This window comes from Hyperolius riggenbachi, chromosome 3, assembly GCF_040937935.1.
Source record: "Hyperolius riggenbachi isolate aHypRig1 chromosome 3, aHypRig1.pri, whole genome shotgun sequence".
Taxonomy (NCBI): domain Eukaryota; kingdom Metazoa; phylum Chordata; class Amphibia; order Anura; family Hyperoliidae; genus Hyperolius; species Hyperolius riggenbachi.
Window position 1 is genome coordinate 471,619,951 of NC_090648.1, and position 19,618 is coordinate 471,639,568.

The 19,618-nt window shown below is 46.2% G+C and overlaps 1 protein-coding gene across 13 annotated transcripts in view; it reads left to right on the forward strand.

The window, feature by feature from the left end:
• The window catches only part of PDE3A (phosphodiesterase 3A), a 454,279-nt gene extending 434,984 nt beyond the window's left edge, over positions 1–19,295 (forward strand). For 11 of the 13 annotated variants that reach the window (XM_068278006.1, XM_068278001.1, XM_068278002.1 and 8 more), the window contains 4 exons: positions 321–524; positions 752–913; positions 6,449–6,764; positions 16,869–19,295. In XM_068278006.1, the coding sequence (XP_068134107.1) occupies positions 321–524; positions 752–913; positions 6,449–6,764; positions 16,869–17,077 (891 nt within the window). In that variant the 3' untranslated portion in view covers positions 17,078–19,295. The remainder of the gene's footprint in view (positions 1–320; positions 525–751; positions 914–6,448; positions 6,765–16,868) is intronic. The other 2 variants (XM_068278005.1, XM_068278014.1) reach the window with 1 other exon arrangement.
• The last annotated feature ends 323 nt before the right edge of the window (positions 19,296–19,618 follow it).

Sequence of the window (19,618 nt, forward strand, 5' to 3'; positions counted from 1 at the left end):
ATAAGAATGTGGAGGAGATACAGTGAGTAGCAGAAGAATGGGGAGGAGCTACACGGAGTAGCAGAAGAATGAGGAGGGGATATAGAGCGTAGCAGAAGAATGGGGAGGGGATACAGCGTGTAGTAGAAGAATGGGGAGGGGATACAGTGAGTAGCAGAAAAATGAGGAGGGTATACAATACGTAGCAGAAGAATGAGGAGGGGCTACAGTGAGTAGCAGAAGAATGAGGAGGGGATACATTGAGCAGGAACATATGGAAAGGCCTGTAACAAAGTAGTTATGGAAGAGCTTGTAAATAAAGCCCACATTCTCTTTTGCAGGCAGTGCTTTACAATGACCGGTCAGTTCTGGAGAACCATCATGCAGCGGCAGCATGGAACCTCTTCCTGTCTCGGCCAGAGTATAATTTTTTAGTCAATTTAGACCACATGGAGTTCAAGAGGTTCAGGTTCCTGGTGATCGAGGCAATACTGGCTACTGACCTGAAGAAGCACTTTGATTTCCTGGCCGAGTTCAATGCCAAGGTGAGCACAGTGTGCAGCATTCTTCTATGACATATGCATTTAACTGCCTCTCTGTATAGCGGACTTCCCTGCAAGTCATCCAGGGTGGTTGTGAAACGCGTAGACCTTTACCTCTGATCTTATGATTTCCTTCTCTTGTGGTCTACTAGATAAATAAAAAGATTAGACAAATCGGGTGTGTGGCACCTTGGCGATATAAAAAAAGACGTTTCCTCTCTTCCTATCAGGTGAATGAGGAGGTGGGGCCTGGCATCGACTGGTCCAATGAGAATGACCGATTGCTGGTCTGTCAGATGTGCATTAAGCTAGCGGACATCAATGGACCTGCCAAATATAAAGATTTACATCTGAAGTGGACAGAAGGCATCGTTAATGAGTTCTATGAGCAGGTAACGGTGCTGATTGGGGTGTCCATACATCTGGCCTGTAGATGGCACTGTGCTACGTCCATGATTACTGTACACAACACTGATATGGCATGGCCAATGCCTCATTAATGCACATTTGGGTTACTTTATCTGCAGTGGGATCACACAAGGCTGAAAGCGAGAGCGCCCCCTGCAGTCAGTGTGTGGCTATACACAACATCTATAGATGTGATGTCACTGGTATGTATTCACCAACATGCTACACTCAGGCCTATCCCGGTGAAGGATAACACCACACAGGGGCATAACTACAAGTCATTGGGTCCTCCAACAAAACTTTGGTTGGGCCCCACAATGGTCACACCCTTCCCCTTGCCTACTCCTGGGGAGCCTCACAGCCTGGGGGCCCATCTCACAAGGGTCATAATATACAAGTGTGGCCATCATAATCTTCACACCCATAAGAAGTGTAGCCACAAAAACATCTGATCTGAAGGATGGACCCCTTTATCAGAGAGAGTGAAGTAGTAGTCGGGGCTCCCTTGCACCTCTGGGCCCCCCTGTTGTCGCAGATGCTCCTCCCCTGTAGTTGTGCCTCTGAAGCCAGAGAAACACCATGGACCTCAATTCACTAAGCTTATCTCCTGTCTTTAATAACGTTTCTAGAGTTATCACCGTGGTGATAAGGCATGTAGCATTCAGGAAACATTTTACCTCAGGCAAACCTAAAGTTAACTCTTCTGTCTTGAAGTTAACTCTTCAATCCTTAAAATAACTCCAGAATGGGGCGTTGCTAGGATCCTAAGAGATCGGGGGCACTTTTGGGCACTCCAGCTGAAAAAATGGACATGACCAAACATCAGAATGTGGGTGTGGTAATGGGTGGAGCCAAATTTACATGTCTTTAACAGCGGTCTAAGTAAGCTTGCCTAGCAAAATGTTAGATATAGCCACTCTCTCCTTTAATACAAATAAAATGCATGCTTGGGCCTGTGGGGTGCTGTGTGGTGCTATGCTGGGTGTTATGGTGCCTCCAAGGGCATACTGTCACTGTGGAGCCTCTATGGGGCATGCTGGGTGTTGTGGTGACATGCTGGAAGCCTCTATAGGGAGCATGCATCTTTGTGTGTATCCTCACTTTTCCTCCCCCGAACCCTGCCCCCCCTCCCTGCCAGCAGAGTAGTACAGCGGGAGAAACTACTCATCTCCTCCATCCACTCTCCAAGTCTGGAGACATCCTCTGTTGCTGGCGAGTCTCGCCCTAGCATATGAGAATCAGACACTAGGAGCTCTAGCTTCTGATTCATTCTCAGACACAAAGGGGAGAAGCCCAGAAGAGATAGCTGCAGAATCTGGAGACCAAGCAGCCAGAGATGAGTACTGCTGCCCACTGCCTGACTCTGCCTGTTGGACATCCAGGGCACCCTAGAATAGATCCAAGGCACGTGCCACTGATCTTTGGGGCTAGCAACGCCCCTGCTGTATTCTCTCAGATAATACTCTGTTACTGGAAAACATAGCGCTGTGCTGTGTAGTCACTTGACAGTCCTACAGGTTTATTAGCATCATTTTTATTAATCTTCCATGGCTCTGTAGAGAGAGCTATACAGACAATTATGAGGATGATAAATACATAGACCGCACAGTACAAATGGAACAGTTATAGTTCATGTGTGGTATGATAACCGTACCCTTGTAAGGGCTGGTTCACACGGACGTCATGTGCGTTTATGAGCGTTCAACCGCTAATCACTGAGCGACAGAAATCAACATGTCGTTTGGTCAAATCGTTTGTTAGTGGTTATTAGCGTTCGGGAAAGCGTTCGCGTTTGAAAGCGTTTGATCGCTTAGACACCTCTTAAAAAGGAAGTAGTTATAAAAGGGGCAGTACTATACTGTCCAAGGAAGAGGAAATTGGTCACAGCTTTGTACTTCCTGTACTCCCGAGTGATAGACATATTGTCTTTGAGCTCTGGTTGTCTTTTTTGATTCGATATGGATCAGCGTAAGGCTTTATCCCAGAGGATTGTGGTCTATTTCCTGTCTACTCCCTTCCCTATGAATTATGGTCCATTTCCTGTCAAGCGCATACCTCCAGGACACCTACTACAGACAACCAAAGCATTTGCGCGCTGTCGGCGGTGATTTCGAGCAGTTACTGTTGTTTGCTGAACGCAGCCGCCGCCACCAGAAGCCGCATGTGACGTCTTAGAGACCACTATCAACCGCGACGCTTACAAAAATGATCGCTAACGCTGACAAACGAGATCGCAAAATCGCTCCCATAGAACAATATTGGGAGCAGTTGAAACGCGGTGCTTAACCACTTGAGGACTGCAGTGTTAACCCCCAACCCCCCTTCGCCCCCCCCCCCCCCCCCCCCCAGTGACCAGGCCATTTTTACTTAATTAGCCCACTGTAGCTTTAAGGCAAAGCTGCAGGGCTGCAAAACACAGCACACAAGTGATTCCCCCCTCCTTTTCCCCCCACAGACAGAGCTCTCTGTTGGTGGGGTTGTTTATTTTTTTTAATCAATATTTATATACAACTTTTTAAAATAAATTTAACTTTTTTATCGTTTCCCCCATTCCCCTCCCTCCCTGCCCCCAGCCAGCCAATCACACAATCGGCTCTCATAGGCTTCAGGCTATGAGAGCCGATCGTTCTCCAGTGTCCCAGGTGGACAGCCGTGTCACACTGCTGTCCCCAGTACAGCGCTGCTGCAGATCGCAGCGCTGTACAAAGTAATTAGATGGCGAAACCGCCGTCTAACAGTCTCCCGAGCAGCAATTGCCGCTTAGAGACTGAAGGCGAGGCGGAGCTCCGCCCCCAAGCAGGAGATGCACGCGCATCTTGCGCTCAATCTCCTGCTAGCCCCAAAGAAGACCGTTCATGCCAATGGGCGTGGAGCGGTCCTGGGACTGCTGCACTGCTCACACCAATTGGCGTGGAGCAGTCGGCAACAGGTTAAACAACAGAAGAAAACATTGACAGACGTCCGTGTGAACCAGCCCTAAGCCTCCAATCTAAAGGAAAAACACAGAATCCAGGTTCACCACCTCAAGTTAGAATATTTAAAAAAGGTATAAAGGAGGTGTCAAAGGGGGTGTGGCCAAAAAAACAGCACAATCAGTTAACCCTTTGCACACTCACGTAAAAATACTTTAACGCAAGTTAAAAGATGGGGTCTTTGTTGAAAAAAAATTCTCTTGCGTAGTCACCTACATCAGGCAGAGCCTCCCCAAAGTTGGTATGGCCCTATAACTCTGGCTTATAACATGCATGGTGCAAGCATTCATTGCATCACACATATCCTAACACACATATCCTAACATCCTCTCGTAGGACAGATCGTAAATCAAACCAAGATCCCTAATTTAACTTAGTTGTAGGGGTAACATTGGTTCCTGGATGAATAATTTGCATGAAAGCATGTGAGTGTGCAAAGGGTTAACTGATTTTGCTTCCATTGTAGAGGGTAGTGGGCTTAAAACACTAAGGTACGGTGACCATACGTCCCGCTTTACCCGGGACGCGTCCCGCCTTCGGGGGGCGCTGTCCCAGGGTGCATGAGGTCCCGGGAAACGTCCCGCTTTTAGCAGCGGGACGTCCCGGCCTCGGGACTCTGGCCACCGTACAATGAACTAGCCGCAGCGTCTACTAGACGCTGCGCTAGTTCATTCCCCGCAGCCCCGCTCCAGCCTGCAATGTTCTCCTCCGGCAGGCACAGGCAGAGCAGGGCTACGGGAAGATGGCGTCCGGAGGCAGAGCCCTGTATTGGAGACTATTTGTCTCCAGTACAGGGCTCCGCCTCCGGACGCCATCTTGCCGTAACCCTGCTCTGCCTGTGAGAGGCTGAGCGGGAGATTGAAGATCGTCCAGGCCAGGGGGAGCTGCACCTGAGGCACCAGAGGCCGGCTGCATGAGGGGACGTCTTCTGCCAGGTGAGTAAATGCTTTTTCTTGCAGGTGAAGTGTTTGCCCACATTGTGTTCATTTTGTACTGACATGTTTGCCCGCAGTGCATTTATCTTGTACTGACATGTTTGGCCGCATTGCGTGTATTTTGTACTGACATGTTTGGCCGCATTGCGTGTATTTTGTACTGACATGTTTGCCCGCAGTGCGTTTATCTTGTACTGACATGTTTGCCCGCAGTGCGTTTATCTTGTACTGACATGCTTGCCCGCAGTGCGTTTATCTTGTACTGACATGTTTGCCCGCAGTGCGTTTATCTTGTACTGACATGTTTGCCCACAGTGCGTTTATCTTGTACTGACATGTTTGCCCGCAGTGCGTTTATCTTGTACTGACATGTTTGCCCGCAGTGCGTTTATCTTGTACTGACATGTTTGCCCGCAGTGCGTTTATCTTGTACTGACATGTTTGCCCGCAGTGCGTTTATCTTGTACTGACATGTTTGCCCGCAGTGCGTTTATCTTGTACTGACAAGTTTGCCCGCAGTGCGTTTATCTTGTACTGACATGTTTGCCCGCAGTGCATTTATTTTGTACTGACATGTTTGCCCACAGTGCGTTTATTTTGTACTGACATGTTTGCCCGCAGTGCGTTCATTTTGTACTGACATGTTTGCCCCCATTGCGTTTATTTTGTACTGACATGTTTGCCCCCATTGCGTTTATTTTATGCTGACATGTTGCCCGCAATGCGATTATTTTGTGCTGAAATGTTGCCCGCAATGTGTTTATTTTGTGCTGAAATGTTGCCCATTGCGTTTATTTTGTGTTGTCTGGGGTATCCCTACACCCTATCTCTCGACGCGGCGCGCTCGGCGCGCCGCAGCCGCCCCCCCCCCCAATCCCCCCCGTCCCAGGTTGAGCCTACAAAAATCTGGGCACTCTAGATAAGGTGATGAAGAAGCTAGCAAATGTGGCAGCAAGTGTTGATGTCTAGTGCAGATGTTGATGTGTGTCTGAGGAGGGAATATGGAGACTGCCATATTTATTTCCTTTCAGGACGGTTTTACATCTAAGATCAGCAGTGCAATGCTGTGCAAGCACCTAATTTCACAGCACAGATCAGCCTTCATATTGGTACAGTAACAGGGTCATAGGCATAGCCCCTCCCCCCCGATCAGTGACGTACTCCCTGTTGGGTAGGAAGTATGTCATTGGGATTCCCATCGGTCTGTGCTTGCCTCTAGTGCTCTTATGCTTCCTTCCAGAGGATCACTCCAGATTGTCTAAGCTTTCTGTGCAATGGAGCAAAAACCTTCTGAACCATTATGGTTGCCTCCTCTGTAATCTGTCCCATGATTCCCTGTTACTGACAATATGGTGCTCCTGCTGCATAGTCACATGACTATAGGACAATAATGCTTCTGAACCATCATGGTTACCTCCTCTCTATTCTGTCCCATGATCCCGTTGCTGACAACATGGCGCCCCTTCTATGTAGTCACATGACTCTACTGCAGGACAATACAGCTTCTGAACCCTCATGGGTGCCTGCTCTCATTCATGGAACCATGGAGGTGAAACCTAAGTGCTTGGGACATTTTGTGTGCTGATGATCCCCTCCTGTCTTGTCTTTGCAGGGAGATGAAGAAGCCAGCCTTGGCCTTCCGATCAGCCCGTTCATGGACCGGTCAGCCCCGCAGTTAGCAAAGCTTCAGGAGTCTTTCATAACCCACATAGTGGGGCCCCTGTGTAACTCATATGACTCAGCGGGCCTGATGCCCGGGAAGTGGATCGAGGACAGTGATGATTCTGGCGATACAGATGAGCCAGATGATGATACGGATACAACAGAGGAGGAAACGACAGAAGAAGCCTCAGAAACCATTACAAGTATGTCCTCTCAGATCTTCTGTTGTTTCAGAGATGCCTTATGGGGGATAAATTCAGGGAAGGGTAAGAAAACCACAATTACTCTCCCTCTACCCACCCCCTTTCTTGGCACTTCTCCATATCTGTCTCTCTGTCTGTCTCCCCCGTAAGAGGCAACTCTAATATTCTGATAATATATATATGGTATATTAGGAAATGCAGTATGTGCACAGATCACATTAAGCCAATCAATCGGTAGCATGGCTATAATCATGTGAGCGGTGCTTGGGAAGAGTGTTAGGAATTTGCAGTGAAAATGGTGGTTTATTTAAGGGAGTATGAAGGCAATATAAAAAAACAGATACTTACCTAAGGAGGGAAGGTTCGGTGTCCTATAGAGCCTTCCCGTTCCTCTTGTCATCCCCTCATTTCCCCGCAGGCTCCTCCGTTTAATTCTCCTGCCGCAGGAGGCTTCAGAAGTCTTCAGGAGCCCGATTGCTCCTGAAGACTGGTGGATCCATACTGCGCACGCACGAGTGCTCGAGAGAGGGTGCTCGCGAGTGCACAGTACAGAGCGGCCCGTCGTCGGGAGTCCGAGTGCTCCTGAAGACTGGTGGCTCCATACTGCGCACGCACACGAGTGCTCGAGAGAGGGTGCTCGCGAGTGCGCAGTACAGAGCAGCCCGTCGTCGGGAGTCCGAGTGCTCCTGAAAACTGGTGGCTCCATACTGCGCACGCACACGAGTGCTCGAGAGAGGGGGCTCGCGAGTGCGCAGTACAGAGCAGCCCGTCGTCGGGAGTCCGAGTGCTCCTGAAGACTTTTGAAGTGGAAGAGAGTGGATACTGCTAATGGGGGAGACAGCGAATGGACGACGGGATGAGGAGAGGAATGGGAAGGCTCTATAGGACCCAGAGCCTTCCCTCTCCTTAGGTAAGTATCTGTTGTTGTTTTTATTATTATTTTGCCTTCAGACTCCCTTTAAAGGACACCAGAACTGAGAGAGATAGGGAGGCTGTTGCATTTATTTCCTTTTAAACAATACCAGTTGCCTGGCTATCTTGCTGATCCTCTGCCTCTAATACTTTTAGCCATAGACCCTGAACAAGCATGCAGATCAGATGTTTCGGACCTCCTTGGAAAGCTGCATGCTTGTTTTAGGTGTATGATCCAGATACTACTGCAGCAAAAGAGCAGGACTGCCGGGCAACTGGAATGATTTACAAGGAAATATATAGGGCAGCCTACATATCCCTTTCACGTCAGTTGTTCATTAATTTATTTTGGGAAACTTAAGATGGCCGAGCAAAGAGGCAGTACATAATGATGATGTGTGAGTAGCAAGATGATGGTGTTTGGCGCTAGGGATGGTTAATGAGATGCAAATAATTTTTGGGTTAATGCACCAATATGCACATTTTGTATGCAAAATTATGCTTCTTGAAAATGAACCAATGAAATCCCGCTGAGGTAAAATTTGATTGGTCCATTTTCAATCTGCATACATTTACATACAAAATTTGCATTATCCTGCATCAACTCAAAAGGGAAAGACCATAGACAGATACATAACGATGGAGGCATGGTAAACAAACATGGGACTGGAGATGTTCTGATGAGGCATTTGTGCCTTGTACTATGTTTTGGCTTTGTCTTGCTCCTTCCTGCAGTGGCATGTTGTTTTTCACCCTCCTCCCTTTGTTATAATATTTGTCTATGCCCCTTCCATGTCGGCCATGTTTCAGGCCAAGGCATGGCTACTGCTTTGCCGGGATAAACTTCCTGCATGTAGAATGTGAGTACATCTCAAGGCTGGGAGATGAAGTCACATTGATGGACTACATATGTGAGAGCAGCCACTTCAATCTCCAGAAGCTGCGGCAGAGACAAGTGAAATAGAGGACAGCATAGACAGGAAGGGTTAGGGAGCAGCCCGCCCTGAAGGTAATGAAATGCTTGCCGCCCATACCATCTACCAAATTCCCTTAGGGGAGGTCCATTTGATATATATTTTTTTAAAGGTGCTTAGATCCCTTTAATTTAACAAAGCCATATAAATAGCTTGAAAACAGATTTTTTGTTTTCCTTTTTAGTGTCAACAAATGGCAACTACTGTTATTAAGCTGTTGTAATACCAGTACCGCTAATATGCCAATAAAATATTTCACCAAGAATCAAAAACACTGAATTGCAGGACTGAATGACAACATGAAAAAAAGGTTACTTGAGTTTTTGGCAAATTTATGAAAAATAAAGAAAAACCTGAGAAATCACATCTACATAAGTAGTCACAGCCTTTGCCATGAAGCTCAAAACTGACCTCAGGTGCATCTTGTTTCCTATGGTCATTGTTGAGATGTTTCTGCAGCTTAATTGGAGTCCACCTGAGGTAAGTTCAGTTGATTGGACATGACCAATTGTCAACTGTGGGACCTGTCTATATAAGGTTCCATAGTTGACAGTTCAAATCATATGTACATAAGTACTCACAGCCTTGGCTCTTAGATGATGGACCTTTGACAGCAATTATAGCCTCAAGTGTTTTTGAATATTATGCCACAAGCTTGGCACACCTATACTTGACCAGTATTGCCCATTTTTCTTTGCAACACTTCTCAAGCTTCATCAGGTTGGTTTGAAGCATCAGTGTATAGCCATTTTAAGATCTCTCCAGAGATGCTCAATCAGATTCAAGTCTGGGCTCTGGCTGGGCCACTCGGAGACATTCATAGAGTTATCCTGAAGCCACTCCTTTGATATCTTGGCTGTTTACTTAGGGTCGTTGTCCTTTTGAAAGATGAACTGTTGCCACAGCCTGAGTTCAAGAGCGCTCTGGACCAGGTTTTCATCCAAGACATCTCTGTATATTGCTGCAATAATCTTTCCCTTTATCCTGCCACTGAAAAACATACCCACAGCATGATGTTGTCATCACCATGCTTTACTGTAGGGATGGTATTGGCCAGGTTATGAGCGGTGCCTGGTTTCCTCCAAACATGACGCCTGGCATTTACACCAAACTGTTCAGTCTTTGTCTCATCACAACAGAGAATTTTGTTTCTCATGATCTGAGAGTCCTTCAGGTTCCTTTTGGAAAACTCCAGGAGGGGGCTAGCATGTGCCTTTTACTAAGGAGCGGCTTCCATCTGGCTACTCTGCTATACAGGCCTGATTGGTGGATTGCTGCAGAGATGGTTGTTCTTCTGGAAGGTTTTCCTCTCTCCACAGAGGACTTCTGGAACTTTGACAGAGTGGCTATCAGGTTCTTGGTCACCTCCCTGACTAAGGCCCTTCTCCCCCTATTGATCAGTTTAGATGGCTGCACATACTCTAGGAAGAGTCCTGGTAGATTTGAACTTCTTACACTTCTGGATAATGGAGGCCACTGCGCTCATTGGGACATTGAAAGCAGCAGACATTTTTCTGTTACCTTCCTCAGATTTGTGCCTCGAGACAATGCTTTCTTGGAGTCTACAGACAATTACTTTGACTTCATACTTGGTTTATGTTCTGACCTAAACTGCAACTGTGTGGCCTTATATAGACAGGTGTGTGTCTTTCCAAATCATGTCCAATCAACTGAATTTACCTCAGATGGACTCCTCAACAATAACCAGAGGTAAAAGGACTGGGCTCTGCTTTGAGCTTCATGGCAAAGGCTGTGAATACTTATTTATATGTGATTTCTCAGGGGTTGTTTTTAATAATTTTTAATACATTTGCCAAAATCTTAAGCAAACTGTCTTCATGTCTCCACTATGGGGTGTTGTCTTTAGAATTCTGAGGTAAAAATCTATTATTGTGTAAGGCTGTAACATAACTAAATGTTGTAAAAGTGATGCACTGTGAAAATGTGTGTGTGTGTGTGTGTGTGTGTGTATATATATATATATATATATATATATATATATATATATATATATATATATATGTTTAACACTGTGTATAATCTGACCTTCTTATGATATTCTGGCTTGTTACTACAATATTGCCTGTGTCCAGTCTATAGCGGAAGCGAATATGATAACATTGACTGTTTTTACCTGATTAAACTGATCTCCATTTTGCATCTGCAGTGCAAGCTGAAGCTGCATTCCTCTCTTATTGTTTACTGCTGTGAGGTTCTTTACCTAATACTCTACCCCTCCCGCTCACAGCACTGCTGCTCACCAGTTACTGAGGAATTCCAGCATTCCTCTAATCACTGCAACTTGTTTATAAAACAGAAGTGTAGTTGGAAGGGGCACTAGTAGATGGATAATGGAGTGCTGGTGGAGGGAGTAGTGGTAGATGGAGAGGGCAGTAAAGGTGGAGGGAGTAGTAGCAGGGGGAGACATGACCAGCTCTAGACTTTGGAATGATCGCACAGCACCCGACATTATATCTGCGGTACAACCAAAGGTAGCCAAGTATAGGTCAGCCAGGTATAGTTGCCCCCAGTAAAGGTAGTCAGTGCTGTTGCCCCGAATATAGGTTAGCCAGGTAGGTGCCTCCAGTAGGTAGCTAGTATAGTTGCCCTCAGGCCCAGTATGGGTAACCAGTTTAGTTGCCCAAAGGCTCAGTATAGGTAGCCAGTTTAGTTGCCCCCAGGCACAATATAGATAACCAGTTTAGTTGCCCCCAGGCCCAGTATAGGTAGACAGTTTAGTTGCCCCCCAGCCCAGTATAGGTAGCCAGTTTAGTTGCCCCCAGGCCCAGTAAAGGTAGCCAGTTTAGTTGCCCCAGTAATGGTAGCCAGATAGGTAGTCCCCCTCCCTCCCTGCAGCCACCAATTGTCTTTACCTTCTCAGTGGCCGCTTCCTCTATAACAGTCCCCAGCCCCTTTCATGTTATGCCGCTGCTACACAGACCTCAGATCAGAGCGATCTGCTGCACCGCTTTGACTGGGGAGTGGCTCACCTATCAGCGCATATACAGGAAGTAGGTAACCTACTTCCTGTATATGTGCTGATAGGCGAGCCGCTGTCCTGTCACAATGGCACAGCAGGCCATTCTGATTGGAGGTCTGTGTAGAGGCGGCATCACAAGAAAGGGGCTGGGGACTGTTATATAGAAGACAGCCGTCGAGAATGTAGGGCAATCGATGACTGCAGGGTAGGAGGGAAGCGGACTAGATGCTGCTCCAGCTGCCATGCCGGCTGACGCTAAAGCATCACCTGGCGTCATGGGCGGGACGGCACGGGGGGAGAGTGCAGTGCAGGTGGAGGGAGTAGAAAAAGATGGAGAGGGCAGTGCAGGTGGAGGTAGTAGTAGTAGATGGAGAGGGCAGTGCATTGGGAGGGAGTGGTAGAAGATGGAGAAAGCAGTGCAGGTAGAGGGGGTAGTAGTAGATGGAGAGGGCAGTGCAGGTATAGGTAGTAGTAGTAGCTGTAGAGAGCAGTGCAGGTAGAGGGGGTAGTAGTAAATGGAGAGGGCAGTGCAGGTAGAGGGGGTAGTAGTATCCAGGGATTTTATCTGATCCAGGGATTTTATCTGATTGCCATTTGGAGTCGGAAAGGAATTTTTTCCCCTTTTGGGGCTAATTGGACCATGCCTTGTAAGAGTTTTTAGTCTTCCTCTGGATACACAGGGATGTGTGAGGAAGCAGGCTGGTGTTGTATTTTTTCTGATTGAACTCGATGGACATACTGTATGTCTTTTTTCAACCCAAATAACTATGTAACAATGTAACTAGTAGATGGAGAGAGCAGTGCAATTAGAGGTATTAGAAGTAGCTGTAGAGGGCAGTGCAGGTAGAGGGGGTAGTAGTAGAGTGAAAGAGGGCAGTGGAGGTAGAGGGGGTAGTAGTAGAGTGAGAAGGCAGTACAGGTAGAGGGGGTAGTAGTAGAGTGAAAGAGGGCAGTGGAGGTAGAGGGGGTAGTAGTAGAGTGAGAAGGCAGTATAGGTAGAGGGGGTAGTAGTAGATGGAGAGGGCAGTGCAGGTAGAGGGAGTAGTAGTAGATGGAGAGGGCAATGCAGGTAGAGGGGGTAGTAGAAGAGTGAGAAGGCAGTACAGGTAGAGGGGGTAGTAGTAGATGGAGAGGGCAGTGCAGGTAGAGGGAGTAGTAGTAGCTGTATAGAGCAGTAGTAGTAGTAATAGCAGTAGAGAGCAGTGCAGGTGGCAGGAGTAGTAGTAGATGGAGAATGCAATGCTGGTGTAGGAAGTAGGGAAGTAGCAATACATTACTGAGGTGAGGTACAGTGCAGGTGGAAAATACAGACCAGGTAGAGAACAGTGCAGGGATGCAGTACAGGTAGAGGGGTTAGTAAAGGTAAAGGTTCCATGCAGCTTGAGGGGGCTCCAGGCATTAATGAATGAACAGTACTGTACCGGTAGAGGGTGCATTGCAGGTATTAAGGGCAACACATGGGTAGGGTACCATAGAAATGGGAAGATGAAGAAACAGTACATTAGTATTATGTTCTGGAGAGCAGTCAGACATTTCCATTTACTTCTCATTAAATCCCAGCATGTCGCCGTATCTGCATCAGGGCTGAAGGGTGATGCGGTGTTGACCCGGGGCAACCAGTCAGATCAGGGAAGCGATTTTTGTGACAAGATGCGGTTTCTCTATCCCTTTATGCCGTGCCTGTTTTGTTTCGGAGCTCTGGCTTTCACTTGCTGTGCGCCATTATGTAGCCTGATTATTACAATTATCACAGTGTGAGGGTGTCCTAGCGTGGGGGCAGAAATGACTCTGACTCTGACGCTGATTAGGCCAGTACAAACAGTGACACATTCTTGTGGTATTCGTTAATTGGGAGAGCTGGCTGGAGTGTGATTATCACCCCCTGGGGGACACGATTCTCACGCCGAGCACAAGTGGGGTCACACAGCGGCGAAGAATGACCAGTCCTGGGGACAGAATGTGATGCTGACGTCACCAAATGTTCTCCAGAGCAATATGAGCAATATGAGAAGCACAGGCTGTCCCATTTACTGCAGATTGGGGGGGGGGGGGCAAGATTGGGGGGAGGGTCGCTGTTAGTGTTACAGTTCAGCGTTGGGTCTAATTATTTCCCATAAATAACATTACTCTGTTCTGTGGATTAAATCGTTAGAATGGAAGATGCTTAAAGTATAGCCTCTGCCACAGAAAGGGACTATATGGTTTTCCTTGTGGTCAGGTGGAAAATAAATAGCCTCTATTGCATATAATTGTTTTAATTCGATCATGTAATTGTCTAAAAAAAGTGCTGCAGACAACCCATAAACTCCTGTGGTATAACCTTTGGTACCAGACTAGAGTTTGCGGAGGCTTTGCGAGAAGTGGTCAAAACCTACCCCACAGACATGACCGGATTTCAGACAGGGCCACAAAGGCCATGGAAGGCACCAGGAAGAAAGGGGCAGGCAGCGGGATGGCACACTCATGCAGTCAAGCTGCCAAACATGCGAACTGCAGCAGTTGGGCAAGTGTCTGGGACTCAGGGAATGAAGGGACAGAAAACACGGGCAGCTTATTGTATGTGACCTGAGCTGTCACTCATTATCACTGATGGCCAGTCTTCAAGTTCATTTCTGCCTTTCACCTAACTTTAACCTATCAGAGCGAAATGCCGATTTGGCCCATAAATGGAATTAAAATTATAACCATTCTGATCATTTCAGATGTTATTGATCCACAAAACAGATTGATAAAATCATTGATAAACTGGTAATTTGTAAAAAAAATTGCATCGTTAATAAGTTTCTATAAATACATTGATTACTGGGACTTATAAAAGTGTGTGTATGTGGTAGCGGGTTTGCTGTTTGTCAGGAAGCGGATGGTGATAGTGGCCTTGGGCGGTAAGTAGTATAAATACGGCCCTTCCCACATATACCTTCTTGTTTACATAAGCTCCGCTAGCAGTAGACAGAGCTGGCCTCATTTCCCTTCATCCGCCAAGGAATAGAGCCACCCACAAAGCTGGGAGGAGGTAACCAACACCTCTCTGAGTGAGCTGATCTGATCAGCAGCACAAATACAATTCATGCCCCCCCCCCCTCATCCCCGTCTAACTTGATGGGCTCCCCCAATGTTCACACCCCTTCCCTTGCCTCAACTTGGTGCCCTTCATGACCTGGGGGTCCATCTCACAAGGGTCATAAACCAAATGTGGTCATCATGATCTTCACACCCGTAACAAGAGTAGCCACAAAAACACCTGATATGAAGTATAGAACACTGTACCAGAGGAACAGCTGTCCTGTGCCCGCGCCGGTCCTGCACGATCCTCCGTTCTCCCGGCGTGGCTAGGTTTCGTTACTGTCGACTTGTAAGTCGATGGCAGCTGCGCCTGTGCGCCCCGAGCGATGCAAAGCTTTCTTCAAGTTCTTCAAGTTCCAGCCTGCAATAGCGTCCTGCGCTAATAGCAGGACGCTATTGCAGGCTGCAATGCGAAGATAGCTTTGGGGCGCGCAGTTGCCGTCGACTTATAAGTCGATGGCGACGGTAATGAAACTTGAAGCCATGGCGGGAGAACAGAGGAGCGTGCAGGACCAGCGCGGTACAGGACTCTGCTGGAGGCTTGGGGAAGCCCCAGGTAAGTGAAACAGTTTGTTTTAATTGAATTTACAGTTCCGCTTTAAAGCAGTAGAAACAAAACTAAGGTATCCACAGTGTCACAACTCACACTACAGTGGTGTCAGAAAGTTGCTGTCATATTGAAAAGCGAAGACAGAAGCAAAAAATGTAGAAATCACTAGATGGTTTCTTATGAGCCTAAGCTCCACATGACACCCTAGAGACCAGTTTTGTGAAAATATGCAGTAACCTGAAACCCCACCCTGTTCCCAGCTGGAAGATGATGCAGGGAATATCTGTTAGCAGCAAATTCAGTGCCTCCACCAAGAGGCGTCACTAGGGTTGGTGTCACCTGGGGCAGAAACTTTTTTTTTTTTGTAGTAACATTACTGGTTACTGTCATTTGTTGAGAATGGGGTTGGGAAGGAGTTATTTTTGTCCCATTTGCTACAGGGGGAGACATGAGTTAGGGATTGTCGAACTATAAAGGAGGTGGTGGAAGGGTTTAATGAATGTTATGCTTGGGGGGGGGGTGTCTGGCAATGTTTGCTGTTGGGTTATGAGGGAGGGATACCATGCTGTACAAACTTGATACTGGGATGGGTGTTTGGATGGGACACCTTTACTAAGGGGGAAATAGGGAGATGTTAAGGTGAACCCCATATTGCCCTGGTGGCCTCTGAACTCTGTTATCAGCTCAGCATGGAGAATCCCGAAGGGAGAAGAGCAGTAGGGTGCAGTAAATCAGGCACTAGCCAGATCTGTATTTACATAGCCTACTCCACTCTTGGTTAGCCTGGAGCTTGGCGTCACCCCCTATGCTGGTGACACCTGGTGCAGTCCGCACCCACCGCACCCCCCTAGTGACGCTACTGCTTCCACCTAGATAGCGCCATTTGAGTGAAGACCAATGGAATGAACACATGACTAAAACTACAATCGATTAGTGTTAGTATGTAGGTGCTTTATTTCTAATGTAATATTTAGCAGTAGATTAGGGGACTTGTCAAGTTACATAAAGGTTTGCTTCCTACTTACCTGGACTTAGGCTCTAAAATCCAATTAAACATAAACTTGAACAATGCAAATTCTATTACCCTTATTTATATATATATATATATATATATATATATATATATATATATATATATATATATATATATGGAAATGTGAATATGTACAGTGTATAACAGAAGTAATTAATGAAAGCGTGTCTGATGGACCAAATATTATTGCCAAACTCAACTGCAGCTCTCTACCTCTCCCGTCTGGATGCAGTTGGTGACTGAGTCATTTAGATGTGACCTTCTAGCACCTGAAATTGGAAGAGCAATAGATGTCAGGCTGCATTTCCCAGCATGTCTGGATTACAGTAAAAAAAAAAAAAGGCGTCCTCTACAAACAAGTTCAGTCAAGCACAGAAACTGGATTTTCTAACTTAAAAATTCCATTCCAGTGGTAACATTTTTAATGTATGGTGTGAGAGTTTGGGCTCTATTTATGTTTGTTTTCTCCAGTTATGTGTTTTTATTAGCTGTCAGTGTTATTAAGGTTATAACTGTCGGCCCTGTGTGTGGTGCCCATTGCAGTACCCAACACCCAGATGTCTGTCACCTCTACCGTTTGTCCCAAAACTTCGGCTGGGCATCGATTACCGTTGACACTCTTATTCCAGTCTCATATTCTGCTTGTCATCCACAGAAAAGAAAAAATGCAAAAGAAAAGTCTACTGTCAGATCATGCATCACCTGATGGAGAACCACAAAATGTGGAAGAAGGTCATTGAGGAGGAGCAAAAAGCGGAGGCTGGCCAGAAAGAGATGCCAGAACAAATTCAGGCCATTCGGGAAGAGGAGGAGGAAAAAGCCAATGCCAAACAGGAGAACTCGGACGATGAGAACGACGAGTGAGCGCCAGAAGGCGTGACGCTTCCTCCATGCCGCTCTCCAACCAGCACAAAGCTTAGACACGACACTGTAGAATTCTGGTGATGACGACCATGTGCCTCCACCCGTTTCTTGTGTTTTTCTATATACACGGAGAGATTCTTTCTGATCTCTTATACTCAAGGACGCTCCGGCACTGCTGTGCGCCCGTCTCCAGAGACTGAGGAACTGAGAACTATTGAGGAGATGGCGGAACAGCCGCACATTTCAGAAATATATATTTAATACTTGTATTCCTATCTATGTTTCTTTTTATTAAACACACACCTACAGGAGAAGTGTGGGGACGTATATATATATGTATGTATATGTACGTATATATATATCTACGATCACTGTGAACAAAATGATGTCTAGAAAAAATGGTGCTTACCAAGCACATATATTTTTAAAGGGAACTGTCACTTGTTTTAATATGTTTGTTGTTTTTTTTTCAGTTCTTCCCTCCAATGTTTCTGTCCAGAGGTCACCGTCCGAATATTATAGTCCAGCCAAACCCTTTATGTTAGTTTTGTGTAGAGCGGGGAAGTGTTAGATCCTTTGTCGGGCTTATATTGTGGTCTGTGTCCCCATTGGAGACATCTTCCCTACCTTCTTGACCCAGTTGTAGGGCCTTGCTATGAACTTTGCATATGTCTTAGGAAGTGAGAACACGTCTGCTTGAAGTAAATCCGAGGTGAACCTAATGTAAAAAAACCAGATACCTAAGAAGAGGGAAGCCTCTGGATCCTCGAGAAGCTTACCATGTCCTCCTGAAGATCACCATGACTGCTTGGGACCATCTTGAAGATCCTGACAGCACTTCTCCTCATGCGTGAGCGTGGCCTTGCTGCAACACAGCCGTGCCTGAACAGCAGTACTGAGCCGCTTGTGCACGAGCAGCTCCGGCTTACTGTGAAGGCACAGTATGGCCGCACTCATGTGTGAAGAGGAGTGTGGTCGCAATCACAAATCCGACAAGCTCTTGTCGGAGGACTTCCTTCTGGTAGTCTGAGCCAGGAGGACGTTAGAAGCCACTGCTTGATCCAGGGGTTTCTCTTGTCTTAGACATCTGTTTTTTTACATTAGGTTTGCCTTAGGGACACTTTAATGAGGACATGGATGGCAACATAAACCTAACAGCGGTGGTAACCCTTCACTCTAACCAGGGTCAGCACCATCAAAGTTCATAAAAAAAATGTGGGCCCCATAAAAGGTATGCTTTTAGGCACTCCATGCAAGATAAAATTTTGGGCCTCCTTTGGGCCCTGCACTATCTGTACCTCCCTCATGGCAGCACTTTCCTTTACAAAAATTATTTAAAATAACATTTAAAATATTTTAAATAACAACAAATTTTGGCCAAGTTTAGTCAGCTTTCTTGGCCCTTGTTTGATATGGGGTATATCCAGCACTTGTACAATCAAAAACAGGACAGTTCTTCTAAGTGGCGGAACAATATATGAATATTCGCAGTAAAGAAAAACAACCCAAAAACTCACATTTGCAGCATTTGTATTAAAGCTTGTTCAACATCAAACTTTTCATAAATTAAAAAAAACAAAAAACATTTTGTTCTGAATGATACCAGGAAAGAAATGAAAATGAACATATACTATGTAAATATTTTAATTATTGTTCCAGTGAAGAAAAAATCCTTGATTTCAACATTTTTTAAAACAGTATTTTATCTACAAAAATTTCAGTAGGGGGTATTTTATTGCCACTTGACGTATCTTTGTCCGCCACTCGGAAGAGCACCCTACGTACCATGATGTAAACATTCGTATGACTAAGCAGAGTTTGCACCTCCGGGCAAGAGGACCTGTTTCCATATTTTTGGCCGACTCAGGGTAGACAATTGTATGAATTCTAAAAAATACACCTTATTTTCCTCTAAGTGAATTGCGTTTTGTTTGTAATGAGATGGTGGCGATTCCAGTGACAATATTTATGGCTGAGTTTTTACTGAAATTTTATTTTGTGTTCAAAAACACGTCAGCTGCATTCTTACATCGGGGCTGAGAAGAATCTGTTTTGCCGAAGGTTTTCTGTGTTTCTTATTCATACATGACTTACAGCACTTACTGTTATGACTCATTTGTAAATATCACCAGTAAGCTCCTTCAATCGATACCTAGTGGGTTCTCTTCACGCTTATTGAATGCAGAATCAGCTATTAAAGTTTTCTTAGTTTTCACAACATGTGTGCACAATAGTGAACCAAGCTGACGCTTACATTCCAAGTTGTAATTACCGGTATTTGCCATCTGGTCCAAACGCCTGCTGACCCTATGTTGCCTTTACAGGAGAATGTTTGTATTCCCTCAGTAGAAGGAAGAGGTACCCACAGGGGTGCTGCTTGGGGCCTCACCCACAGCAGAGGCCTCCCATGCTGCCAGGGCCTCCCTGCCTATGACTGGTATGGCCGCCGCTGCCTCCCAGTCACTCACACACAGACCTCAGATCAGCGGCAACATGAATAGAGGGGAGAGCAGTGCAGTTTCCATGGAGTACAGTTCACAC